Here is a 23580-nt window from a genome sequence, read left to right on the forward strand (position 1 = left end):
GAACTCCAACTCAGTCTCTTCCTCCCATCGTTTGAGGCATCTCTTCAACTGTGCTTTTGGTCAACTTTCCCCTTCTGACCCCTATAGCTTCTACCCTTAGCTCGAGTGCCCTTCTGGCTATGTTAAGTGTTTTAGACTTCCTCCTGGTGGAAGAGGTTCTTGGTAAATGTATATTGGTTGTCAAGCCACTTGAGCACTTAAAGAATGTGTGTAGCGTTTCGCTATTCTCTCCCACCTTTCCCCCCCCAATGATATAAGTCACTTTAATAAGAAATTGGATGAGAGTTAAATGTACTACTCTGTTGGCTGCAATCCAAATCTTTGGAATTGGCTTTCAATCCATCAAAGATTAAATACTATCAGTGCCTATTCTGGAGCAGATGGTGACGTGCCATAGAAGCGAAGGTCAGTATATAAACAAGACACACAAAGATTAAGTTACAGGTGGAATTAAGTTTGGCTCAACTGACAGAACTCTTACCTCAGAACATTAAGTTCAAGTTCTGGATTAGACTTGAGTGTGTAGTCTACTCTGACAGCACAGAGCAGTATTGGGTGCTGTCCTTAGTTGCTAGAGGGGCTGTTTTAAAGATTTGTTGAATCAAGATCCGTTCAGACGGATAATAATAATCCTTGCATTATCCATTTTTGCCATCAATGTCCCACAAACAACATATATTGCCCAACCTCAATAAGCAAATGCGAATCATCGCTGGTAATGAATCTCCAGTCTGCTCTCAGCGCTGTTTGTGAGCTCGCAGAGCGAGATGAGTGAGTGACCCAAGTTGTGAAGTTTCGAAAGCGTGCTTTCTTGTACAATAAAGTAAGCGCTTTTTCAACTTCTAGCTTTATTGCTGCTGCTGTTTTTCGCCCGAGTCAGTGTGTGAACCCAGATGTTTAGAGCGCAAATGGCTGAGTGCGAGAGAATCACATTGTTTTAATGCTGCAGTAATTCTGAGCATTAATTCAGCACAATCTCAATCAGCACTTTGCAGCACGTAATCCGCTAGCACGTGACCTTATGAAAGGCAATTTCCAACACATTTGACATCGTAAACCATTTACATTGATCATAAATCACCGAGTGCTTCCATAAACTCTTCCATCCAGTGGGCACAACACCTGCCCAGCTGTCATAGTTTACAACCTGCAGCACAACATATATTGCCCGACCTCAATAACCAAATGCAAATCATCGCTGGCTATGAATCACCAGCCCGCTCCCAGCGCTGTTTGTGAGCTCGCAGAGTGGAATGAGTTTGATGCAGCCATAGCCTAGTTTCCAATGCTCATAAAGTACCCGTAATTCAATATTAATCTGATCTCCATCACACTTGACACAAACTCACTCACAAGAGACGGCGGGAGAAATGGAACAACTCACTGAGCCAGTGGGAGGAAGGGGGACGGGGGGAGGAGTTAAAGAGTGAGAGGAGGCAGAGAAAGGGGGGAAGAGAGAGAAGATGGGGAATACAGAGAGAGGGGGGGGGGAGTAGAGGGGGAATAGAGAGGGGGGGAATAGAGAGAGGGGGGAATAGAGAGAGGGGGGAATAGAGAGAGAGAGGGGGAGTAGTGGGGGGGAATAGAGAGGGGGGGAATAGAGAGAGAGGGAGGAATAGAGAGGGGGGAATAGAGAGAGGGGGGAGTAGAGGGGGGATAGAAAGCGGAAGGAACTAGAGATGAAGGGAGAGCGACAGTATGTGCGGTTGTCAGGAGCTGCTCTGCTATAGCGTGACCCGGGAGGACCGAGCGTGACCCGGGAGGACCGAGCGTGCGGGACCATCTTGCCGCGCTGCCGCGCTGCCGCGCACGTACACACGCTGTGGTGTCGGCGGATGGGAGAGAGGTTCGAGCCGCTCGAGCCGCTGAGGTACACTGGTCCCCACGTCAGTAACCGCCCGGCGGCCGCCGCTCTTACGGCGAATGTTATTAATACAACTCAGTGCTGTCTGTAGGCGGCGAACACTCCGACCTCCCGAGGCAGAGGGTCTGGGGGTGTGGGGGGGGTTCGTGTCCCACGTGGGGACTCGGGAATCACGTGGTCTGAGCTGACGATCCACTGCAGTGCTGAGGGAGGGGGAGAGATGGGGGAGAGGGAGATGGAGGGGGAGAGATGGGGAGAGGAGGGGGAGAGGAGGTGAGGAGGAGGGAGAGAGGACGAGGGGGGGGGAGATGGGGTGAGGAGGAGGGGGAGAGGAGGTGAGGAGGAGGGGGAGATGGGGGGAGGAGGTGAGGAGGAGGGGGAGATGGGGGGAGGGTGAGATGGGGTGAGGAGGAGAGGAGGTGAGGAGGAGGTGAGGAGGAGGGGGAGATGGGGGGAGGGTGAGATGGGGTGAGGAGGAGAGGAGGTGAGGAGGAGGGGGAGGGTGAGATGGGGTGAGGAGGTGAGGAGGAGGGGGAGATGGGGGGAGGGGTAGATGGGGTGAGGAGGAGAGGAGGTGAGGAGGAGGGGGAGAGTGTTGCATTATCAGAGGTGCCGGCCTTCGGATGTTAAAAACGTTAAAACTGTTCAGATGGACTTAAAACCAGACAGTCCCGCGAGACAGTCCCGGGAATGTTATGTTGGCCGGTGTGCAACTGGCACCTCCCCAGGGAGACGCGCCCCATCCTCTGTAGACGAACGCAGCAGCCAATTGCGCACAGCTGTGCCCCACAAACAGTCGTAGATTGAAAATGACCAATTTATTATTATGTTTTGGAGGGATTATTATTAGGCTCTGTGTGGAGTAAGGAAACTTGCCCAAGGTTTCGCCCTGACCTGCCTGGAATTGAACTCAGGTCTCTCGCTTGCAAAGCGAGTGCTCTAACCACTGAGCGACAGGACTCCACAGCAACAACAGCAATATTACATTTGTATAGCACCTTTCACGTGGAGAGGATGTCCCAAGGCGCTGGAAAGACAGAGTTTCGGACCTGAGCTGGGGGTCAGGATTGGGGAGGGTGGAGGGCGGGGAAGCAGGGAGATCAAAAAACGCACGGTCAAAGAGGAGCTGTCCCTGAGCTGTCCTTTCTCCCTCACATCCGCGCCACAACTGGCACCGCCTTCCATCACCTCCGGAATGTCGCCAGACTACGGCACTACCTCACCCCTCACGCGGCTGAAACTCTGGTCCACGCCTTTATCACCTCAAGGCTGGACTATGGGAACTCTCTCCTCGCCGGCCTTCCCGCCACCTCCCTCCACAAGCTGCAGGTCATCCAGAACTCTGCAGCTCGTGTACTGTCCCGCAGTTTCAAGATCCTCATCCTCACCTACAAGGCCATTAACGGCCTTGCTCCCTCCTACCTCTCCGACCTACTATCCCCCTACTTACCTGCCCGTACCCTCCGTTCCTCAGGCTCCGGTCTGCTCCACATCCCCCGCCCCAACCGCCCTACTTTCGGTGGCCGGGCCTTCAGCCTCTCAGCCCGAGGCTCTGGAACTCTATCCCCAGTGCCTTCGCCGCCTCCTCCCTTTCCTCCTTCAAGGCCGGTCTCAAGACCTTTCTCTATGACCGTGCCTTCAGCTCCCCTCTCAACTCTCTACCCCCTCCTTGGTCCCTCCCTTCCTCCCCTCACCCTGACCATTTCCCCCTTGCTCGGGTCCTGACCTAACTGTGCAGCGCTTTGGGACGTCCTCTCGACGTGAAAGGCGCTCAATAAATGGAATCTTGTTGTTGTTGTTGTTGAGGGTCTTGAGATGGGTCTTGAAGGAGACAAGGGAGGGAGCGAGGTAGAGGAACTGTGGGATGGAGTTCCAGATGGTGAGGGCAGAGTGGCAGGAGGCCCATCTGCCAATAGTGGGGCGAGGGAGGTGGGGGACGTGAAGCAGGCGGAGGGAGTGGGCAGGATGGTAAGTCGTTAGGAGGTCGCAGATATGGGGGGGAGCAAGACCATGGAGGGCTTTGAAGGTGAGGACCAGGATCTTGAACTGTAGCCTCTGTGTGATGGGAAGCCAGTGGAGTCGGGCGAGGATGGGGTTGAAAGGGTCATGGAGGCTGGTGCGGGAGAGGACACGACTGTAGAGTTCTGGATGATCTGCAGCCTATGGAGGGAGGAGTTGGAGAGGCCGACAAGCAGGGAGTTTGCATAGTCAAGCCTTGGTGTAATGAAAGCTTGTTTAAGGATTTCGGCTGCCTATGTAGTGACTGTGTGGCTTGCAGGTATTCATACACTGTATTTTATATATTTTATTTCCAGTGAAAAGGAGAGTGAGTGAGAGATAAGGTAATACACTTTCAACACCATTATAGTGAGTTTCAGCACAGCACAGGTTCAGATGTACACCAATCACAGAAAGTTAGTGTGCAGGTACAGCAAGCAATTAGAAAGGCTAATGGCATGTTAGCGTTTATTGCAAAGCGGTCAGAGTACAAGAGTAGGGAAATCTTGCTGCAATTGTATATGGCCTTAGTGAGACCGCACTTGAAATATTGTGTGCAGTTTTGGTCTCAATATCGAAGAAAGGATATACTAGTCTTAGAGGGGGTGCAACTTAGGTTCACCAGGTTGGTCCCTGGGATGAGGAGGTTGACTTGTGAGGAGAGGTTGAGTAGACTAGACCTATATTCTCTAGAATATAGACGAATTAGAGGTGATCTTATAAAAATCTATAAAATTCTTAAGGGTATTGACAGAGTAGATAGTGTGAGACTATTTCCCCTGGTTGGAGAATCTAAAACTAGGGGTCATAGTCTCAAGCTTAAAGGTCAGCCCTGTAGAACTGAGTTGAGAAAACATTTCTTCACTCGGGGGTAGTGAATTTCTGGAATTCTCTACCCCAGAAGGCTCATTCATATTCAAGACTGAGATCGATAGATTTTTAAAAACTAAAGGGATTAAGGGATATGGGGATAGGGCGGGTAAATGGAGTTAGGTTAGATGATCAGCCATGATCTTATTAAATGGCGGGGCAGGCTCGAGGGTCGATTGGCCTACTCCTATTTCTTATGTTATGTAGAATGGACACGCAGTGGATACTGGTGTAGGGTGCTTCTGGCAATGACTGATCGGCTTCCACCACATGCGGGGCTCAGTGATATCCCTGACAACAGTGGCAATGTTGATGAGCGGCCGCACTATAATGAGCTTTGTTAGAACAATGATTAATACAACGCAGGGTCTCACTATGAATTCCCAGCAGTCACGCTATAACGGTCAGTCTGTCCATTAAGTGACTTTGGTGGTGACTCCCATGACCTGGAAATCAGCCTTTGTTTTGGGGCGGGGACTGAGCAAGCCGGTCGTGTGCTTGTGAAGTTAGACCGATTTGTTACAAAGGAGGGATGGGATTTTATGGATCCCAATCACTGAGTTATAACAAGGGCTTCTGATTATCGGGCTTTATTAATTTGATTTCTTCGGGTTTATTTTGGGCTATTTTGGGGGTTTGGGTTGAGGGGTATTCGTTGCTGTACTGCAAAGAGAGAGACGGCCTCACGCATGGGCGGCATCTCCCTCCTTGCATGCCGAGGAGAGGGAGAGGTACAGAGCAACATACACACCAGGATCCTGCCAAGAGCGAGGGCGAGAAAATCTCCACTCGGGGTTAAAAGAGCCTTTTATTGGATAAACACTGAATTTATTTTTTTCGTATTGGTGCTGTTTTAATAATAATCCTTGCATTCGAGACATCTCAAAGCACTTCACAGGATATACTGTAATGTGAATTGACTGTGTATTTTGTGCAAAAATTATTTTTGTTGGCTTAAACCAAAAATTAGAACCCCTGGTTATAACGAGGCTTCACTGTGTGTGTGTATATATTATATATAATAAATATCTCTCTGTATATAGACAGATGGAGAAAGAAGAAACTGAGGTTAAAAATAGTCAAGGATACAAATACTGTATATAAATAAAAAAGAGGCATAGATTCAGATATATTGTGTATAATAAAAAGACAGACTCCAATATATTATACTGTGCACAATAAAAAGACACAGTCACAGATATGTATTGTAAAAGGAAACCCATACACAGATATATGATGTGTAATAAAAAGAAACAGATATATTAAATTTCATAAAAAGAGAGAGTGAAAAGAGATGAGAGGTGGAAAACACAGAGATATATAAATGGAGAGAGAGAGAAAGAGAGAGATGATATGTATACACATGGAGAAACCCTGTTATAATATGGTTCTTCATTCTAGAAGTGTTCACCCTGTGTTATAAAGGAGGGTGTAAAGTAGCCTTCGGTCAGTGTGTCCCGGCTTTTGACGTCACAGGCTTTCAGGAAATGACCAGCAGCTGCTCGATGTTCTGCTCGATCAGCGTGTGAGCTGAGGGGGGTCTCTCTCTCTGCCTTCTCTTTTTGAATAGTGCCCCGCGACCTTTAACGTCCATCTGAACAGGGAAGGACCTCAATTTAATGTCTCATCCGAAGGACGGCACCTCTGACATAGCAACACTCCTCCCAGTGCTGCATTGGAGCTTAGACTATGTGATTCCAAGTCCCGACTTGGATCTTGAACCCACAACCTTCTGGCTCAGAGGTGGGAGTGCTACCACTGTGCCAGGCTAACGTACATACTGATGTGTTGAGTGATATATCAAATGTAAGAAATATTATATAACAGTAAAAAGTCAGTAAAGATGGTATATAGTGAAAGGAGGAACTGGTAATGAGAGAGCAAAATAGCAATCTTTGAATTTGATACAGCACCTTTCATGTCTGCACTGGAGTTCGAGTCTGGGCTATGAATTCAGAAGTCTCAACATGAAGCTTGAACCCATAAACTTCTGACTCGCAGGCGAGAGCATTACCAACTGAGCCAGGCTGACTGGAGTTTATCCATATCAAGAAATTGATCAAATAGTGAATTGATTTTTTTCCCAATCAAGCTAGACCTGTGTGAAAGAAGGTTTCCTCCGGGGTTTATTTCTGTGGCCTAAAGGACAATCAATGGTGGTTCTGGCTCCCTCTGTGGGCGGGATTGTCCTGGGATCAGGGTCTAGCTGCGGGTATGCAGTAGATGGGTTGAGGCCTAATTTGCTATGGCTTGTTGGTTTTTAAGTTCCTTGTTAAGTAAAGTGAATATGAGGCAGTAATTTAAAAGCGATGTACCATGACTAGTAAATCAACAAGCCCTTCGTCACTTAATTCTAGTGCCTCTGTCACGTCAAATTCATCCATCTGATGCAGAATTACTTGTGAAGAGAAACGCTTGCTCATCCAGCAGATCAGTAGATGACAAGGTCACACTCATAGCTAACAGTTCAGCAATTCTGAGGTGCTGTGTTGCAATTTGTGGCTGCTGACAAGCTTCCCTTCAGCACTGTTAATGAACCGTGTCTGGGTGACCTCCATCTCCTCAAATAAAATTGGCCATTCACTTCACGGCTGTTTATGGGACTTCACTGTATACAAATTGGCTATCACATTTGTCGACAAAATACACGGTCACTCCACTTTACAGATTATCCCATGAAGCGCTTTGATATTTCTCAATGATGTGATAAGGCGCTATATCAAATGCAAGGATTATTACACAAGCTGTGAAAGCTGCTACCCCGTGTGAAGATGCCTATATAAATGCAAGTTCTTGTTGTTTACGCCAGTGTTCTGAAATACTAACTGTGATGTTTCTTTTTAGCTCAATGACTGGACCTGATGGCTGTTTGAGCCAGTAGCTGGTGTGATCTAGAGATGCTCCAGTCTTTGTAGCGATGCTGTATTGAAGAGGAAGCCACTCCTTTGACTTCACCAGTGGTTAATGAGGAATGTACAGAGATACCTGCAGCTCCAGCCAGGCCACTGAACCATGTCCAGACCGCAGGCCCTGGCGGTGAGTGCAGCCACACTGCTGGGCACCGCGGTGGGCTGCCTGTACCTATGGAAGACCTTCACAAACACCAAGCAGAACAGTGGAGCCGAGCCAAAGGATGTCGGCGGGAGCTCAGAGAGAGCCCCGCTCACCGAAGGCAAGCAAGAGCCCGAGCTGGGCCACAGCTCCCGACCACTGGAGGAGAGGCTGCTGGCAGCGAGGGTCTTTGTGGTCCAGTCAGAGGAGGAGTGGGAGGCAGCGTGGCACTTGGTGAAGACTGAGTTAGAGAATTACCCGGTCCTTGGGCTGGACTGTGAGTGGGTAAGTTTTCCTGGCTTCAACCATTGTGTTCTCTGTTATGTGGATTCTTGTAGTACAGTGGCTAGTGCGCGCCTTGCAAGCGAGGGGACCCGGGTTCGATTCCTGGGCGAGGCGAAACCTCAGGCAAGTTTCCTTACTCCACACTCCTCTGACTGCCTAGCAGTAAGTAGGAACCCGGTTGTTAGTCGATTGGCGGATCATTTTCCGGGGGTAATCCAAAAAAAAATGGTCACTCGATCCATGATTGTTTGGGATGCTGCTGTGCGCAATTGGCTGCCATGTTTCGCCCACAAAATATACAATCAATTCACTTCACAGTATATTTTGTGAAACGCTTTGAGACGGCTCAGCAACATGACAAGGCGCTATATCAAAATGCAAATATTATTATTATTATACTCTGGTGTCAGTGCACAACACACCCTGACTGCTGGATTGCAGGAGTGGGAGCTATGACTGACGTGATGTTCCCTCTCATAACCTAGCCTACCTGTCACTGAAGCTGATTATATACAGCCCTGCTGCCATCTCAGCTGAGATCAGCTAGCTGAGTGTAGGCACATCTAACAGCTCAGCTTCTCGCTGGATAAACGTATGGCCCATCACATTGTGGGGAGTCAGAGCTTGACGTTCTCTCTCTCTCTCTCTCCTGTTCCTAGATTTCAGTCAGAGGAAAGCGGAACCCTGTGTCCTTGCTTCAGATGGCCTCCTGCAGTGGCCTGTGTGTCCTTGTCCGCCTGCCCCAGGTAACCCGGTGCAGCTGCCCCCTGCCAAAGGCTTTGCTTGAGGTGCTGGGAGACAGCAGGGTTCTGAAGGTCGGCGTGGGGATCCACGAGGACGGCTGTAAATTGCTTCGAGATTACTGCGCCACAGTCAGAGGCTGTGTGGACCTGAGATACTTAGCCATGCGGCAGAGGTTAGTGATGACACTCGTTCATGGGCCGGGTGGGGGCTGAATGTTTATCACTTTATGATGATGATAATATTTTTTTGGGTGTGGGGGGGTGGGGGCAATAATCCCTCCAAATAAAATTGGTCACTCAATACATGACTGTTTGTGGGACACTGCTGTGCGCAATTTACTGTCACGTTTTGCCCACAAAATACAGTCATTCCACTTTATGCCCAAAAATATACAGTCAATTCACGTTATAGTATATTCTATGAAGTGCTTTGAGACATCTAGAAGACGTGAAAAGCGCTATATCAAATGCAAGGATTATTATTATTCTATTTTGTATTTGCAGTATATTCTGTGAAGCACTTTGAGAGGTCTCAACGACGTGATAAGGCGCTATACATACATGCCTTCATTACATCCAGGTGGGATTATGCCAATGCCCTGCTTGTCAGCCTTCCCAACTCTTCCCTCCACAAGATGCAGATCATCCAGAACTCTGAAGCTTGAATCCTCTCCCACACCAGGCTCCGTGATCCCATCACATCCACCCTCGCCCGGCACCACTGGCTCCCCATTCCTCAGAGGATCCATTTTAAAATCCTCGTCCTCACCTTCAAAGCTCTCATTGGCCTTGCCCCCTCCTACCTCGCTGATCTTCTAACCCCTTACCGCCTGTCTGCTCTCTTCACTCAGTAGTCTCCGGCCTGCTCCACGTCCCCCGCCCGGCCTGCCCCACCATCGGCAGTCGGGCCTTCAGCCTCTCTGCCCCCACCCTTTGGAATTCCATCTCACAATCCCTTCGCCTTGCTCCCTCCCTTGCCTGCTTCAAGGCACACCTCAAGACCCTCCTCTTCGACCATGCCCTCAGCCACCCACCTCCTACCCTCTTTGCCCTCCACCCTCCCTGATCCCAACCCCTCTCCCCCCCCACTTGGGTCCTAATCCCTGACTGTTCAGCGCCTTGGGACGTCCTCCCGATGTGAAGGGCGCTTTATAAATGTAATTTTGTATTGTATATCAAATGCAAGGATTATTATTATGATGATGGTATCAATGTATCTGTTTCTTTACTCGGAATCTCTGGAATTCCCTGCCTCAATCCCTCTGTTTTGCCCCCTCTTCACACCTCCGCTTTGACCGTGCCTTTGGTCACTGCTCCTCTCTTTCTGGCTCGGAGTCAAACCACACCTGTTAAGTGCTCCCAGGCACCACCTGTGTGAAGGGCGCATTATAAATGTTGTTTGCCTCTTGTAAGACACTGAGTGTGGCCCGATTTATTCAACCAAATGTCAGACTAAAGGGCCGTTAGAAGGTGAGTGACACCATCTGGGGTGTTAATTCTGCAGTTGCTTTCTTTTTCGGTGATACTGAGCTGCCGCTTAGTAACTATCCAAACTGTGGAGGAGCCATGTATATACCTGCTGGGAAAAGTGAGTGACTGTGTTTACTGGGTGAATGTGGCAGCCAATTTGCGCGCACCAGTGTCCCACAAATAGCTATAAAGTGAGTGACCAATTTTATTTGGGAGATTGTTGGCCAAGACACTGGGAGAGAAACTTTGTTTTCTTTTCGAATATTGCCATGGGATGTTTAACGTCCATCTGAACAGGCGGATGGGACCTCGGTTCAACATCTGATCTGAAGGAGGTCACTTCTGACATTACAGGACACCCCCCCCCTAGCACTGCAGTGAAGTGTAAGCTTTGACCATTGCTGGAACATCCTCCCCTGATTCCACATGAAACCCATCGGTGTTGGTTTCAGTGAAGCTCAGGAGCCAGAAATGGAAGTGTTCCCTCTGTCAGTGCCTCTCAGTCCCCGGCATGGGAATGACTCGCTCTTTTTAAACCCGTCAAAATATATTGTACCCATTTGCTTCTCCTAAATTGATTGTAAACTTCCAATAACCACAATAATTCACTGAAGTGTGTTAGACTATAAAGATACAAATTCACACCACCCTTTGAATAAGTGATCATCCCTGACTTACGTGTGACCCTTAAAGACCTAATTCCATTTTAGTGTCAATAAATATATGCAATGTTGGCTGAGTTGGTTGGTTGCTGGGTGAGTTTACCAAGAGCGAGTTATGCCTGAATCAGAATTTTTCTAGCTGAAGAAATGCAATTTGCCAGCGTTGTGGATCAGAACCTTCCCCAATCCTTCAGTCTGCAAGACTTTAAAAAAATACATTTGAACATAAAGTATTGAGGCTAGTGAAAGAATTTGTAGGCAAGTTATCTACTTTGGATTGAACGGAGCTGGTGATCTTAGAATAAAACAACAAAACAACAAATTACATTTATATTGTGCCTTTCACGTTGAGAGGACATCCCAGCAATGGTTAAGATCTGGACTCTCGTCTTGTTGTCAACGACTGGTTGTGGTTTACAATGATAATGCATTTAGTTAATGTCGTTATCATATCACAACTAAAGTGTTTCACAGATTCAAGCCAGCGACCAATTTTATTTGGGGGATTGTTGGTCAAGACACCAGGAGAAATTCCTGACTTTTTTTCGAATAGTGCCATGGGATCTTTCACGTTCACCTGAACAGGCAGACAGGACCTCGGTTTAACACCTCACCCGAAGGAGCCATCTTCAACAGCCCAGCGCTCCCCCAGCACCTCATTGGAGTGAAACTCTGCCTCCCAATGTGGGGCTTGAACTCACACGCTTCTGACTCAGTGGGTAGAGTGCTACCAACTGAGTCAGGCTGACACAAAGATAAGCTTGAATAAAACTCCAGGATTACCATTAAAATTGGGTCCAAATTTTACTACTGTAATTAGCTTCATTCCACTTGTTGTGGTGGTTCCAGTTTTGTCTTCTGAACAGAATTTAATCATTTGATGTCTGTCTTTAGACTTGTACTTTTCACTATCGTTCTAATGCCACATTTTTTTCCTTTCAGTTTCCTGGCCTCTTCTCTTGGTAATAGTAATAATAGTCTTTGCATTTGATATAATGCCTTATCACTTCATTGAGACTTCTCAAAGCTCTTCACAGAGTATTTTGTGGATTGACTGTATTTTGTGGGTGGAACGTGGCAGCCAATCGCGCACAGCAGTGTCCCACAAACAGACGTGGATTAAGTGGCCCTATTTTTGAGGGATTATTACTGGAAAGCGACAAACAACTGTGTACCTACTTAGTGGTAGGTAAACTGAGGCATATGGAGTAAGGAAACTTACCTAACGTTTTGCCCTACTCGGGAATCGAACCCGGGTCCTCTCGCTTTCGAGCGAGTTCGTGAACACAATGCTATTGGACACCACGATTGATTCTTGTTGCTGTAGTTACTTGATTAGTGGCAGCATCTATCATTGTTACCGTTTTCATTTGTGAGCCTGGAGAGTGCCTGTCACCAGGCAATGTGGCATTAGGAGCAGCCTCGTTCTCTTTCTGAATTCAATCTCTTTTCTGAATTCCTTACTGAATAGCAATGAGGAGCCACAGCCCAGATTTTCCTTTACACAGGAGTCGATTGTTGTCCTAACACTGTCGTTCCTGAGGTCCGGTTCATGAGCCCGACAATTCCTGGGCACTGCTGATGACAGCACAGCCAGTCTGACTCATCAGTAGGATTTAGAAGGCCAGACCTGTCACTGGGGTCAGGGAATCCTCCCATACTGGTGATGGGTTTCCACATTTTTCAGACACCCAGCTGACTAAAAAAAAGAGTGGCTAATCTAGCCTTACATCAAACCTGGGAGTTTTAGGATCGCCTAATATGTTGTGTTTATGCACTCAGGGCTTTCGACAGCGCTCCATCTTTTAACAGTGGTGGGGTCTGTAAGCACAAGGCCTTATAATGTGGTGCATTTAAACACTATGCCATTAACTGCACTCCATCTTTTAAATCAGCATAGAGTACGTACTTTGGCTGAGTATCTATTCCCATATCTAACTATGTAAAGCAATGTCTTACAATCTCTTGTTTTGCGTAGGTTGTTTTATGCTTGTGTTCTCTCGATCTCTGCTCACAGTCCATGTTAAATGGCATGCTTCCATTCGTCTCTGCATCACAGCATTTTAAAAGCTGTGAATTATGTCTCTGTATTTTCTGTGAGGAAAACCAGTTCGATTCTGCGAGCGTCTCTTTGCATTTGTATTTTAAATCTCTAATTCCACTTGGTTCATCTGTTAACAAGCTCCAATAAGATGGTGTTGTTTTACAGATATGTCACCCCAAACTACACACAATTAGGGAAGTTATCACTGTTGACCTGAGAAAGGCTTCCTTTACATTTAAATTCAATACCTTCGAAGTTTATCCTAGTACTCAATTACACTACGAATGATTCCGCACAGGAGATAACTCCCCTAATCCCTTTTCCCTGCTCCTCACCATTCCCTATTACATTATTCCCATTAAAATATTCATCCCTATTTAAGGTTGTTGTTTATTTTCCCGTAGCGAAGTGGTTAGAGCATTTGCCTCGCAAGTGAGAGGACCCGGGTTCGATTCCTGGATGGAGCAAAACCTCAGTCAACTTTCCTTACTCCACTCGCCTCTGGTAACCTAGCAGTAAGTAGGAACCCGGTTGTTAGTCGATTGGCGGATCCCTTTTTTGGGGTAATAATCCCTCAAAAAAAAATTGGTCAGTCAATCCACGACTGTTTGTCGGACACTGCTGTGTGCAATTATCAATTGACTTAACAATATTTTCTATGAAGCGCTTTGAGATGTCTCAACGATGTGATAAGGCTCTATATCAAATGCAAGGATTATTATTATTATTTTCCAGATCCCTTTGAATGCTGCTGTCTTATTTTTAACCTGTCACATTATTTAGTGTCAACAATAAGTTTAATAATAATCATAATCCTTACATTTGGCACAGCACTTTCACATCAGGAGATAATTCAAAGTGCTTCAGAGGATATACTGTGAAGTGTAGTGACTGTATTTTGTGAGCAAACTCGGCAGCCAATTTGTACATAGGAATGCCCCACAACAGCCATGAAGTGAATGTGTTGGCCAGAACACCAGAAGAGACTCCTTTCTCTTGCTGAATAGTGCCGTGGGATCTTTAATATCCACCTGAACAGACCTTGTGTCTCGTGCGAAGGACAGCACCTCCAACAATACAGCACTCTCGGCACTGCATTGGTGTGTCAGCCTGGACTTTGAGCTCAAATCCTGAAATCTCAGGGGCTTCAACCTACAATCTCTGAGAGGCAAGGGTCTTACACTTGGGAAAACATCTCAGAGAGCTTCACAGACAGATTAACGTCTTATCCAAGGGACTGCGCCTCTAACAATCTATGAGTTCTGTATAATTTAACTCGGTATAATTGAAAGAAGTACCTTCCATTGGAATTATTAGGTTTGTGTTGATCTGGAATCAGCAGGACACACTCTGAGGAAGTTGTTTAGTTTGTTTACCGAGTCCCTTTCACTAACACTCCTTGTACATTTGGTTTGTGTTACAGGAAGACTGTATTTTCCTGCTCTCCCAGCCTCAAGTCCCTGGCTCAGGAAGTCCTGCACATCACACTTGACAAGTCTCTTCATCTGCGCTGCAGCAACTGGGAGGCAGAGGCACTAGCCATTGAGCAGGTAATAAAGGAGCGTCTCTGAATTTCTCTGAATCCATGAACACCAACGCCAGTCACCATTGAGAAGAATGAGTCAAAGGTCAGCAATGGAGCTGACAATAATAATAATCCTTGTCTTGGATATAGCGCTTTATCACATCATCGAGACATCTCAAAGCGCTTCGCAGGCTGCACTGTAAAGTGGATTGACTATTTTGTAGGAGAGTTGCGTATCGCAGTGTCCCACAACAAGATTGTTTTCCCAGATTTAGACAATGTTGATCACATGTAGCATTTTATTTTCTGCTCTGACAGATAACCTACGCTGCGCAGGATGCCCGTGTGTCAATGGCTCTGTTCTTTCACCTGTTGGGATTCAGCTCTCTACCAGCTGAGGGCAATGGCCCCTGGGAATCGGAGCCCAACTGGAAGCAGGTGCTGGCAAAGTGCCAGGGGCTTCTGGATATCCCGTTTAAGGGCAAAATGGGAGGCAGCCGTGGGGAGTACAGGGCTGTAGAAACAAGCTCTCAGCAGCAATGGAGGAGCAAGCCGAGCATCGATGGCTTCACTTTAACAGATCAGAAGAGCAAGGATCCCAGGAGAACCCAGCGCAAGCCTCTGGGTGTGGGATATTCTGCCAGGTGATTTCTGATGCGCGTTCTGTCCAGTGGGCTGTACCTGGGTGGTGTTGCTGAGCTTGTACAGTGTTTGCACAGTCTCAAAGCCCTTTCGGTGCCTGACCAATTGGCCATTTATTCGTCAGGGGTAGGTGGGCTATTTGCCACGATATCTGTGTATCCTCCTTGTGTTGGTGGTATGTCGGGTCTCCTTAGAGCTGAACTGGCTCAGAGGTGACATGTTTGGAAACAAAACGTCGGAATCGAGCCAGTCCTTTGTGGCGGTCTCAGTAGCCCAGTTCCTGAGCCAGACAGGTCCACAGGACTCCAGGGCACTGCTGATGACAGCACAGCCAGTCTGGCTCATCGGCAGGACATGGAAAGGTAACCAGTCACTGTGGGCAGGGAATCAGCCCACTTCAGCTCCTGCAAGCCAAAGCTGACGGGTAGGGCAGTCTTAGCTGGACAAGCAGCAGGAAATCTTGTCAGACAGTAATATCAATGGCAAGCTCTGTGGTTTTAGCTGGTTGGACTTCAGAAGTTACCCAACGCACACTCTGGGGTCCCCAAGCCTTTGGTTCCTGCCAACTTGTGCCTAATGTTTTTTTGAAATTAGGTAAGCAGGACGTGTCCCTCCAAGGAGAGAGAGCGCATTCCATTCCAACAATCTATCTCTGGGATTTCCATGTGTAGGTGGATGCATAGAATTCTCAGTTTGGTTTGGATACACTTAGGCAATGGTGATAGGTTTCCGCACGTGTCAGAAACCTGTCTACCCAAAACAAAAGAATCCACGAAGGGAAAGAAATGGAGCGAGTGAGCGAGTCTTGCCCTTCAGCTCTCTGTCCTGCCCTCTCTTTACTGTGGGAGTGCAATGTAAATCTCTGCTTACTTTGAAGAAGTTGGCTGCTTCCCCTCTTTGGGATTTGAGTAATTTCATGAAAACAATTAAAGCTGCATAAGTCTTTTGCTGACTTAAGAGTTGCTGTGGTTTTAAAATTTATCGTTTTAATTAAATTACTTTGCTATGGTCTGTACGTAGTAATGCCAGAGAACTGTATATTTAACCTTCAGCCAAGGCTCCTGAAATGATGCCTCCGCAGGGCGGTCTGTATGTTTAATTAACCTTCATGTAAAATGCAACCAGAGCTGCAACCTAACTAGTTCAACGAGTTAATTTTATAGCATCATCTGGAAGACATACAGCCAGTAACTCCACAGCAAATTGAACGAGATTTAATGTCCAATTATAATATCTGACTATTGCAGTAGTCAAGTGTCCTGTGATTAACTTAGTCCATTCTCTTCGAAGACATCTTAAAGAGATTGGAGCAGTGTTGAACATTTGGATTAATGTGATGGAACTGGGGAGGCTTACAAGCAGTGGTTGGCTTGTGGCTTCAATCAGTCCTCATCGAGCCCCTCATGGAGTCCTGTAGCTCAGTGAGAGGATCTGGGTTCTTTTTCCGGTCAGGGCAGAATGTTGGGGAATGTTTCCTTACTCCACGCACCTCTGTTCACCTAACAATAAATAGGAACCTGGTTGGTGGTCAATTGGCTGATCACTTTTCCAGGGTTAATAATCTTTCAAAAAATAAATTAAAAAATGAATTTGGTCACTCAATCCATGACTGTGGGACGCTGCTGTGCGCAATTGACTGCCATGTTTTGCCCACAAAATATACAGTCAACTCACTTTGCAGTATATTCTGTGAAGCGCTTTGAGACGACTAGAAGACGTAAAAAGCGCTATATCAAAGGCAGAATTATTATTATGTTATGACTTTCTTGCTGCTCTCCCAGAGGCTCCTGACTCCTTTTGCCTCTCTACGCCAGGGTCAATTTTAAAGACAGCTCTACCTGTAGTGGTTCCCTCAGCCCTTTCTGGTGTCTATTGGCCCCTCACTCTGTGACCGTTCTTAAGATTATCCAAAGAATTCCATGTACCCACCAACACGTGGCAATCCCAGTGATAGATTGTTGGAATGGAACACTCGCTCTTTCTTTGGAGGGACGCATCCTGGTTACCTAATATCGGAAAGTATTAATAATAATAATCCTTGCATTTGATACAGCGCCTTATCACTTCTTCGAAGCATCTCAACGTGCTTCACGGAATATACTGTAAACTCAATTGATTGTATATTTTGTGGGCGAAACACGACAGCCAACTGCGCACAGCAGTGACCATTTTTTTTTTTGAAAAGCGATCCACCAATCGACTAGCAACCGGGTTCCAAAATACTGCTAGGTAAACAAGCGTGCGGAGTAAGGAAACTTACCCAACGTTTCACCCTGCCACGAATCAAACCCAGGTCTCTTGCTTACGAGGCAAGTGCTCTAACCACTGAGCTACAGGACTCCACAGCTAACACCCAAAACCGCTCAGCTTGCCATCGATCGACAGTGTCCTCACAGCAAAATAAATGCTGTTTCTTTGTGGTTTTCAGGAAATCTCCGTTATACGACAACTGTTTCCTTCACGCTCCCGACGGCCAGCCTCTGTGCACATGCGACAGGAAGAAGGCTCAGTGGTACATAGACAAGGGCATTGGGGGTGGGTTTGTCTCTGATCCCTCCTAAAGCAAGGAGAAATATAGTTATTCAGTGCGAGTAATCCTCTCCACCACTGCCCGGTGGAGGGTTTAGGCACATGGGAAAAAGAAAAGTAATGGACAAACAAGACTAATGACTTAATGGTCATAGCTGCATATGTCATTCTGGAGTCAGTTTCAAAGACTGAGTTGAGATTCCAAGGATTGATGATTGCTGTAGAATAAATAATTTACCTCGTTGGAAACTGGGGATCGGTTTTATCTATCCTCCTCCTAGTGAGAATGTATTGCGCTCCCTTGGCTTCTTTTCACAGAGAAATGATCTACAATCTGGAAACATTTTTATTGCCCTTCTGTGAATCCTTCCCTCTTGCTCATTCTACAAGAAAGAACATATTTTTAGCGCACTGTCACTTCACAACATCTCAAAAGCACTTCACAAGTGATTATGTGTGTCAGTTTGGCTCAGTGGTAGCACTCTTGCCTCTGAGTCAGAAGGGTTGTGAGTTCAAGCCGTAAATTGGGACTTGGAATCCCATTGTCTAAGATGACACTCCCAACGCAGTGCTGGTGGGTGGGGAATGCATTGTCAAGATCGTCCTCTGGTGATGCGACGTTATCTATCCCCCTACCTCCCTCCCCGTACCCTCCGTTCCTCTGGCTCCTGTCTGCTCCACATCCCCCGCCCCAACCACTCTACCATTGGTGGCCGGGCCTTCAGCCTCTCAGCCCCGAGGCTCTGGAACTCTATCCCCCAGTGCCTTCGCTGCCTCCTCCCTTTCCTCCTTCAAAGCCGGTCTCAAGACCTTTCTCTTTGACTGTGCCTTCAGCTCCCCTCTCGACTCTCTACTCCCTCCTCGCCCCCTCCCTTCCCTCCCCTCACCCTGACCATTTCCCCCCTCCTCGCTCCCTCCCTTCCCTCCCCTCACCCTGACCATTTCACCCCTGCTCGGGTCCTGACCCAACTGTACAGCGCCTTGGGACGTCCTCCCGACGTGAAAGGCGCTCTATAAATGGAATCTTGTTGTTGTTGTTAAAACAAAGTCCTGTCTGTCTGTCCAGGTAGACGTTGAAGAACCCGTGGCACTATTCAAAAAGAGAAGGGAGTTTCTCTCTCTCTCAGTGTCCAAGCCAACAATCCCCCAAATAAGATTGGTAACTCACCGCATGGTTGTTTGTGGGACATTGCTGCGTGCAATTGGGCTGCCGCGTCGCCTACAAAGACAGTCATTACACTTTACAGTAAATCCTGTGAAGTGCATTGGGACATCCTACTTTTGTGAAAGATACTATGCCAAAATATTATTAAGTGTAGTGACTGTTTTGTCAGCAAACATTCACACGAAGTCCTGTAAACATCCACGAGGATGTTTATTTAATCGGTAGGATGTGATCTTTATGGTTGACCTGAGCAAGCAGAGAGCTCTCAGTTTAATGGCCTCTCTGACATTGCAGCGTTACCTCAGTACTACAATGGAATCTTAGTTCTGACTCGGAGGCGAGATTCCCACCAACTGAGCAAAGCTAGTACCTGTTCTCTACGTGTTTCTCCAATGATTTACCGAGTCAGTACCTCATCTTAGGACTTCTCCCCATAGATCTATGATTACAGTTCAATATTTAGTTGTATTTTTGCAACTGATTCTATTCTTTGACAAGCCTTGATGAAGTGTTACCCAAGGATTATTTTTTCCTGCCCTTGTGTTCATAACTATCTTTATAATTGTACTCCACACATTGCTTTGATAGAAACAGATTACTATACTGCCTGGATCTAAACGGTTTCCTTCATATTGGATTTGTCACGCTCTATTGTTATGCACTGTAATAATTTATTTGTCCTCCCTCACCCACTCAATAAATTAATTCAAACATTATATGGCGCCTTATCGCGTTTCGCCCACAAAATAAAGTCAGTTCACTTTATGCTGATATTCTGTAAAGCGCTGTGATAAGGCGTTATATTAAATGCAAAGATTATTATTATCATGTTGTAGAAACTGTAGTGATAACCTGGAAACAAGATCGCAATGACAACACAGAAACACGTTACAGATTTTACGCATATTAGATTTATATTCAGAAGATTAATTCCAGAGCATTGATTTCATCAAGTCTGAATTTTTAGAAACTTGCACGTGAGGTCGGGGGGAGTTGGAACTTGGAGTGTTCTGCTGTGTTATTAACTCGTGCTGCGACTTGTGCCTCTGACATTGTGTTTCTTGTGTGTTGGTAGAGCTGTTCAGTGAGGACCCGTTCATAGTGAAGCTGAAGTTTGAGCCGTCAGGAAGACCCGAATCTCAGGAGGATTATTACTTGACAGCGAAGGAAAACCTGTGTGTCGTGTGCGGCAAGACAGACTCCTACATCAGGTGTGGCCTCGTGTAGAAATATCACCTCTGCCGGCTTTATTTACCCACCTCCTACAGGTTTAAGTTCAATTTCTTATATCCGAGATTGCTGAAGAAATGAAACTAAAACCTGTGAGTTTGTTCGTAGCACTCTCACCTTTGGGACAGAAGGTCTGTGAATGTGGGTAAAGAGTATTGTCGGGATATTACAGGAGTCCAGAGGGCATGAGCTTCTCAGCTGGGGGCAGATAGGATTGGGTTGTGGATAGCTGCTGGCATCCAGTACCCAATTGCTACATCACGGCAGATAACAGAAGTGCCCTGTGTTCGAGTCCTGTAGAGTATTGGTTAGAACTCTCTCCTCAATCGCCAGAAGACATAATAATAATAATAATAATCCTTGCATTTTATATAGCGCTTCTCGACATCTCAAAGCTCTATGCTGTAAAGTGAATTAACTGTATATTTGTGGGCGAAACGTGGCAGCCAATCGCGCACAACAGTCTCCCACAAACAGTCCTGGATTGAAAATGACCAACTTATTATTGTTTCGTTTTGGAGGGATTATTATTAGGCGTGTGGAGTAAAGAAACTTGCTCAAGGTTTCGCCCTGCCTGGAATTGAACCCATGTGTCTCGCTTGCAAGGCGAGTGCTCTAACCACTGAGCTACAGGACATGGGTTTGATTCTTGTGCAGGGCGAAGCCTTAGGCAAGTGTCCTTACTCCTTCCGTGTGTTTACGTGTGTAAGTAGGAACCTGGGTGTTAGTCGATTGGTGGATTGCTCTCCGAGTGTAATAATTCAGCCAAAAAAAAATTAAGCAAAATGAAATAATTCAGCCAAAAAAAATAATGATGGTAATTTGACCACTCAACCTACCACTGTTTGTGGGACACTGCTGTGTGCAATTGGCTGTTGTGCTTCACCCACAAAATGTACAGTCAGTCAATTTACAGTATATTCTGTGAAGCGCTTTGAGACATCTCAACGACGTGATAAGTTGCTATATCAAATGTAAGGATAATTATTATTATTATAAGTCTGGTGTGTGCTGCACTGACCAGTGCTGATACCCACTGGGGGCACTGGGGAACGCTACTTTCATTAATCTTCAGTGTAACTACAGATCGTGCCAATTGTGTTTCTTCAGGAAAAACATTGTGCCCCACGAGTATCGGAGGCATTTCCCGGTGGAGATGAAAGACCACAACTCTCACGACGTGCTTCTCCTCTGCACCACCTGCCACGCGACCTCCAACTGCCACGACAACCTCCTGAAGCAGACGCTGGCCAAGGAGTTCAACGCCCCAATCGGGTGTGAGGAAGCCACACGGCTGCTCGAGGACCACGATCGCAGGCAGGTCCGCTCCGGCGCCCGAGCCTTGCTCCACGCTGACAGCCTGCCCCAGGCCAGGAGAGAGGAGCTGCAGGGCATCTTAAAGGCCTTTTACAAGACAGACACCCTGTCACAGGAGCTGCTGCAGGAAGCGGCCTTGCTGGAAACAAGGTGAGGAGTGTAACGACTCCGTCCTTCGGCTGAGACCTTAAACCGAGGTACCACCTGCATGTGCTGGTGGACGTTAATAGCGCTATTCATAAAGAGAAGGGATATTCTCTCTCCTGGTGGTCCTGCAACGGAGGGCGCGAGGCGGAGGGATTCGGGCGGAGTTCCAGAGGTTAGCACCATGGCAGCTGAAAGCACGGAGGGGTCGAGGGATGCCCAGTGTTAGCTGAGAGAAGGTGGAGGGGAAGTGGAATGGGGAAGCACCTCAGCAAGGTAGAGAGATGCTAGGGAGTGAAGGGGTTTGAATGCGAGGGTGAAAATCATGAAGTTGATGGGAGACGGAGATGGGGAGCCATGGAGCCTGGACATTGACATTGATTTACAATAGTAACCTGTTCTCGTTCTGCTCTGTCTCAGGATATTCAATGAGAGTTACATGCCTCACGGGCTGAAGGTGATGCAGGCCATTGGGAGTGGTGGTCTCCGACCCCTGATGTTACTGGAGAAACGCTGGCGACAACATTTCCTGGACTGCATGATGCCCAAGTACCTGCCCCCGATGTGGTCAGTGGTTCACAACCACAGTAAGCTGCTCCGTACACACGGGGAGCGCTTACACATCCAGTTGACGTGAGCCTGTCGGGCAGGCAGGGCCTCTGTTACCGCTCCCGTTAACCGGACTATTTTAGCACACATCGTGTGGCATGAGAACACGGCACCACAGACTCCCTGCGAGGCAGTGGGACTGTGTATGTTGCTACCCGATTCTTATCGCCGTGTGTTAGTTTTTTATTTGTAGAGGGCAGACAACTAACTGGTGGAGAGAAGAACTAAATCGATTTGAGGCTGGTGAAGTCACTGTAAAGTCTTAAACCCGTGCTCGTAGCAGATTCCAGCCCTGACCATTCCCCAATTGTGCTCTACGTGGATTGTATCTAATGTACCATTAACGCTGTAACGGCTTTGAAAGAATTGATCTGTACTTAAGATCACGAGACGCTGAAATTCCTGCTCTTGGGTTAATCCTTTAGAAGGAGAGTGACTGAAGGCAGCAGGGCTCCCCCTTTGCTGGATTGCTATCAGATCGAATGCTTTGGGAATCTCGTCATCTGAAAACTAATTTACACAATGAGTTGGGAGTCTTGGGTGTAATTTTGAAATGCTTTGAATTTTTTAAAAACAATAAATGCTGGAAGACTCCTGCTACAATTCAGGGGGAAGATTTGTGCTTTGTGTCTTTTCCCCTCTCTTTTCACACCCAGAGCAATGCTTGCAGGGAGACAGATGCAGGCAGGGGCTTCGAGTGTGACGGTCACATTGAGAGCCACCAGGATATGTTTCTCTCTGCAGAGCTGAGACAGGTAACCAGTCAGAGAGCAGAGGGCAGGAACCCAGACTCCACCCAGATAAGAACCAGCTGAGTGCAGCATAAGGAAGACAACAACTGCTTTCATTTATATTGAGCCCTTCATGCAGGACTGCTTTTCGCAGCACTGAATCACGGTAGGGTTTGTACTGTGGTGGGATGAGACCAAGCCCGTGAGGTGTCGGATCGGTGGGTACTGCAGTTTTCTGAATGGCTAGTGGAGTAAAAGCTGAGAAAGGTTAGCCTCATGTAGACATAGGTCTACGTGGAATCCCGTAGCATAAAGGTTGGTGCGCTCACCTCGCAAGCAAGAGGACCCAGGTTCGATTCCCGGACAAGGCGAATTTATATTCTGTGAAGCCCTTTGAGACATCTCAAAGGTTTGATATGGTGGTATATCAAATGCAAGAATTATTATTATAAATTTCCATGTGTAGGTGGGATGTATGGAATCCTCTGTTTGGTTTGGATACTCTCTAAGCATGGTGATGGGTTCCTGCATGTGTCAGACACCCGGCTGACCAAACAAATCTGTGGATTGTTGCTGGTGCAGATTAGAATGAATGAGTTCTAAAGGCACTAAAATGTCTTGTCACTAAAATTTGTCACAAGGTAAGGATGAATGATTTCCTTTAACCTTGCCGTCTTAAAACTCACGCTCTAGACTAGACT

The 23580-nt window shown here is 47.0% G+C and overlaps 1 protein-coding gene across 2 annotated transcripts; it reads left to right on the forward strand.

The window, feature by feature from the left end:
• The first annotated feature begins 1776 nt into the window (after positions 1-1776).
• Positions 1777-22755, forward strand: exd2 (exonuclease 3'-5' domain containing 2). 2 transcript variants are annotated; one of them, XM_007893175.2, is made up of 9 exons: positions 1777-1870; positions 7577-8068; positions 8728-8984; positions 14411-14537; positions 14831-15156; positions 17583-17689; positions 19924-20059; positions 21189-21545; positions 21960-22755. In XM_007893175.2, exons 2-9 carry the CDS (start codon positions 7745-7747, stop codon positions 22174-22176), a joined length of 1851 nt encoding a protein of 616 aa, XP_007891366.2. In that variant the 5' UTR covers positions 1777-1870; positions 7577-7744; the 3' UTR covers positions 22177-22755. The 2 variants fall into 2 exon arrangements, with proteins under 2 accessions (XP_007891366.2, XP_042194224.1); XM_042338290.1 differs by lacking the exon at positions 1777-1870 and adding an exon at positions 4034-4142.
• Positions 22756-23580: the final 825 nt, after the last annotated feature.

Source organism: Callorhinchus milii, unplaced genomic scaffold (assembly GCF_018977255.1).
Source record: "Callorhinchus milii isolate IMCB2004 unplaced genomic scaffold, IMCB_Cmil_1.0 Scaffold9, whole genome shotgun sequence".
NCBI classification, from domain to species: domain Eukaryota; kingdom Metazoa; phylum Chordata; class Chondrichthyes; order Chimaeriformes; family Callorhinchidae; genus Callorhinchus; species Callorhinchus milii.

Bases quoted from the DNA above. Each gene is read 5' to 3' on its own strand.
- exd2 (XM_007893175.2), top strand. From the start codon at position 7,745: ATGTCCAGACCGCAGGCCCTGGCGGTGAGTGCAGCCACACTGCTGGGC. The intron at 8,985-14,410 runs GTTAGTGATGAC...TTTGTGTTACAG, and splicing joins TACTTAGCCATGCGGCAGAG to GAAGACTGTATTTTCCTGCT. The intron at 20,060-21,188 runs GTGTGGCCTCGT...GTGTTTCTTCAG, and splicing joins AAGACAGACTCCTACATCAG to GAAAAACATTGTGCCCCACG.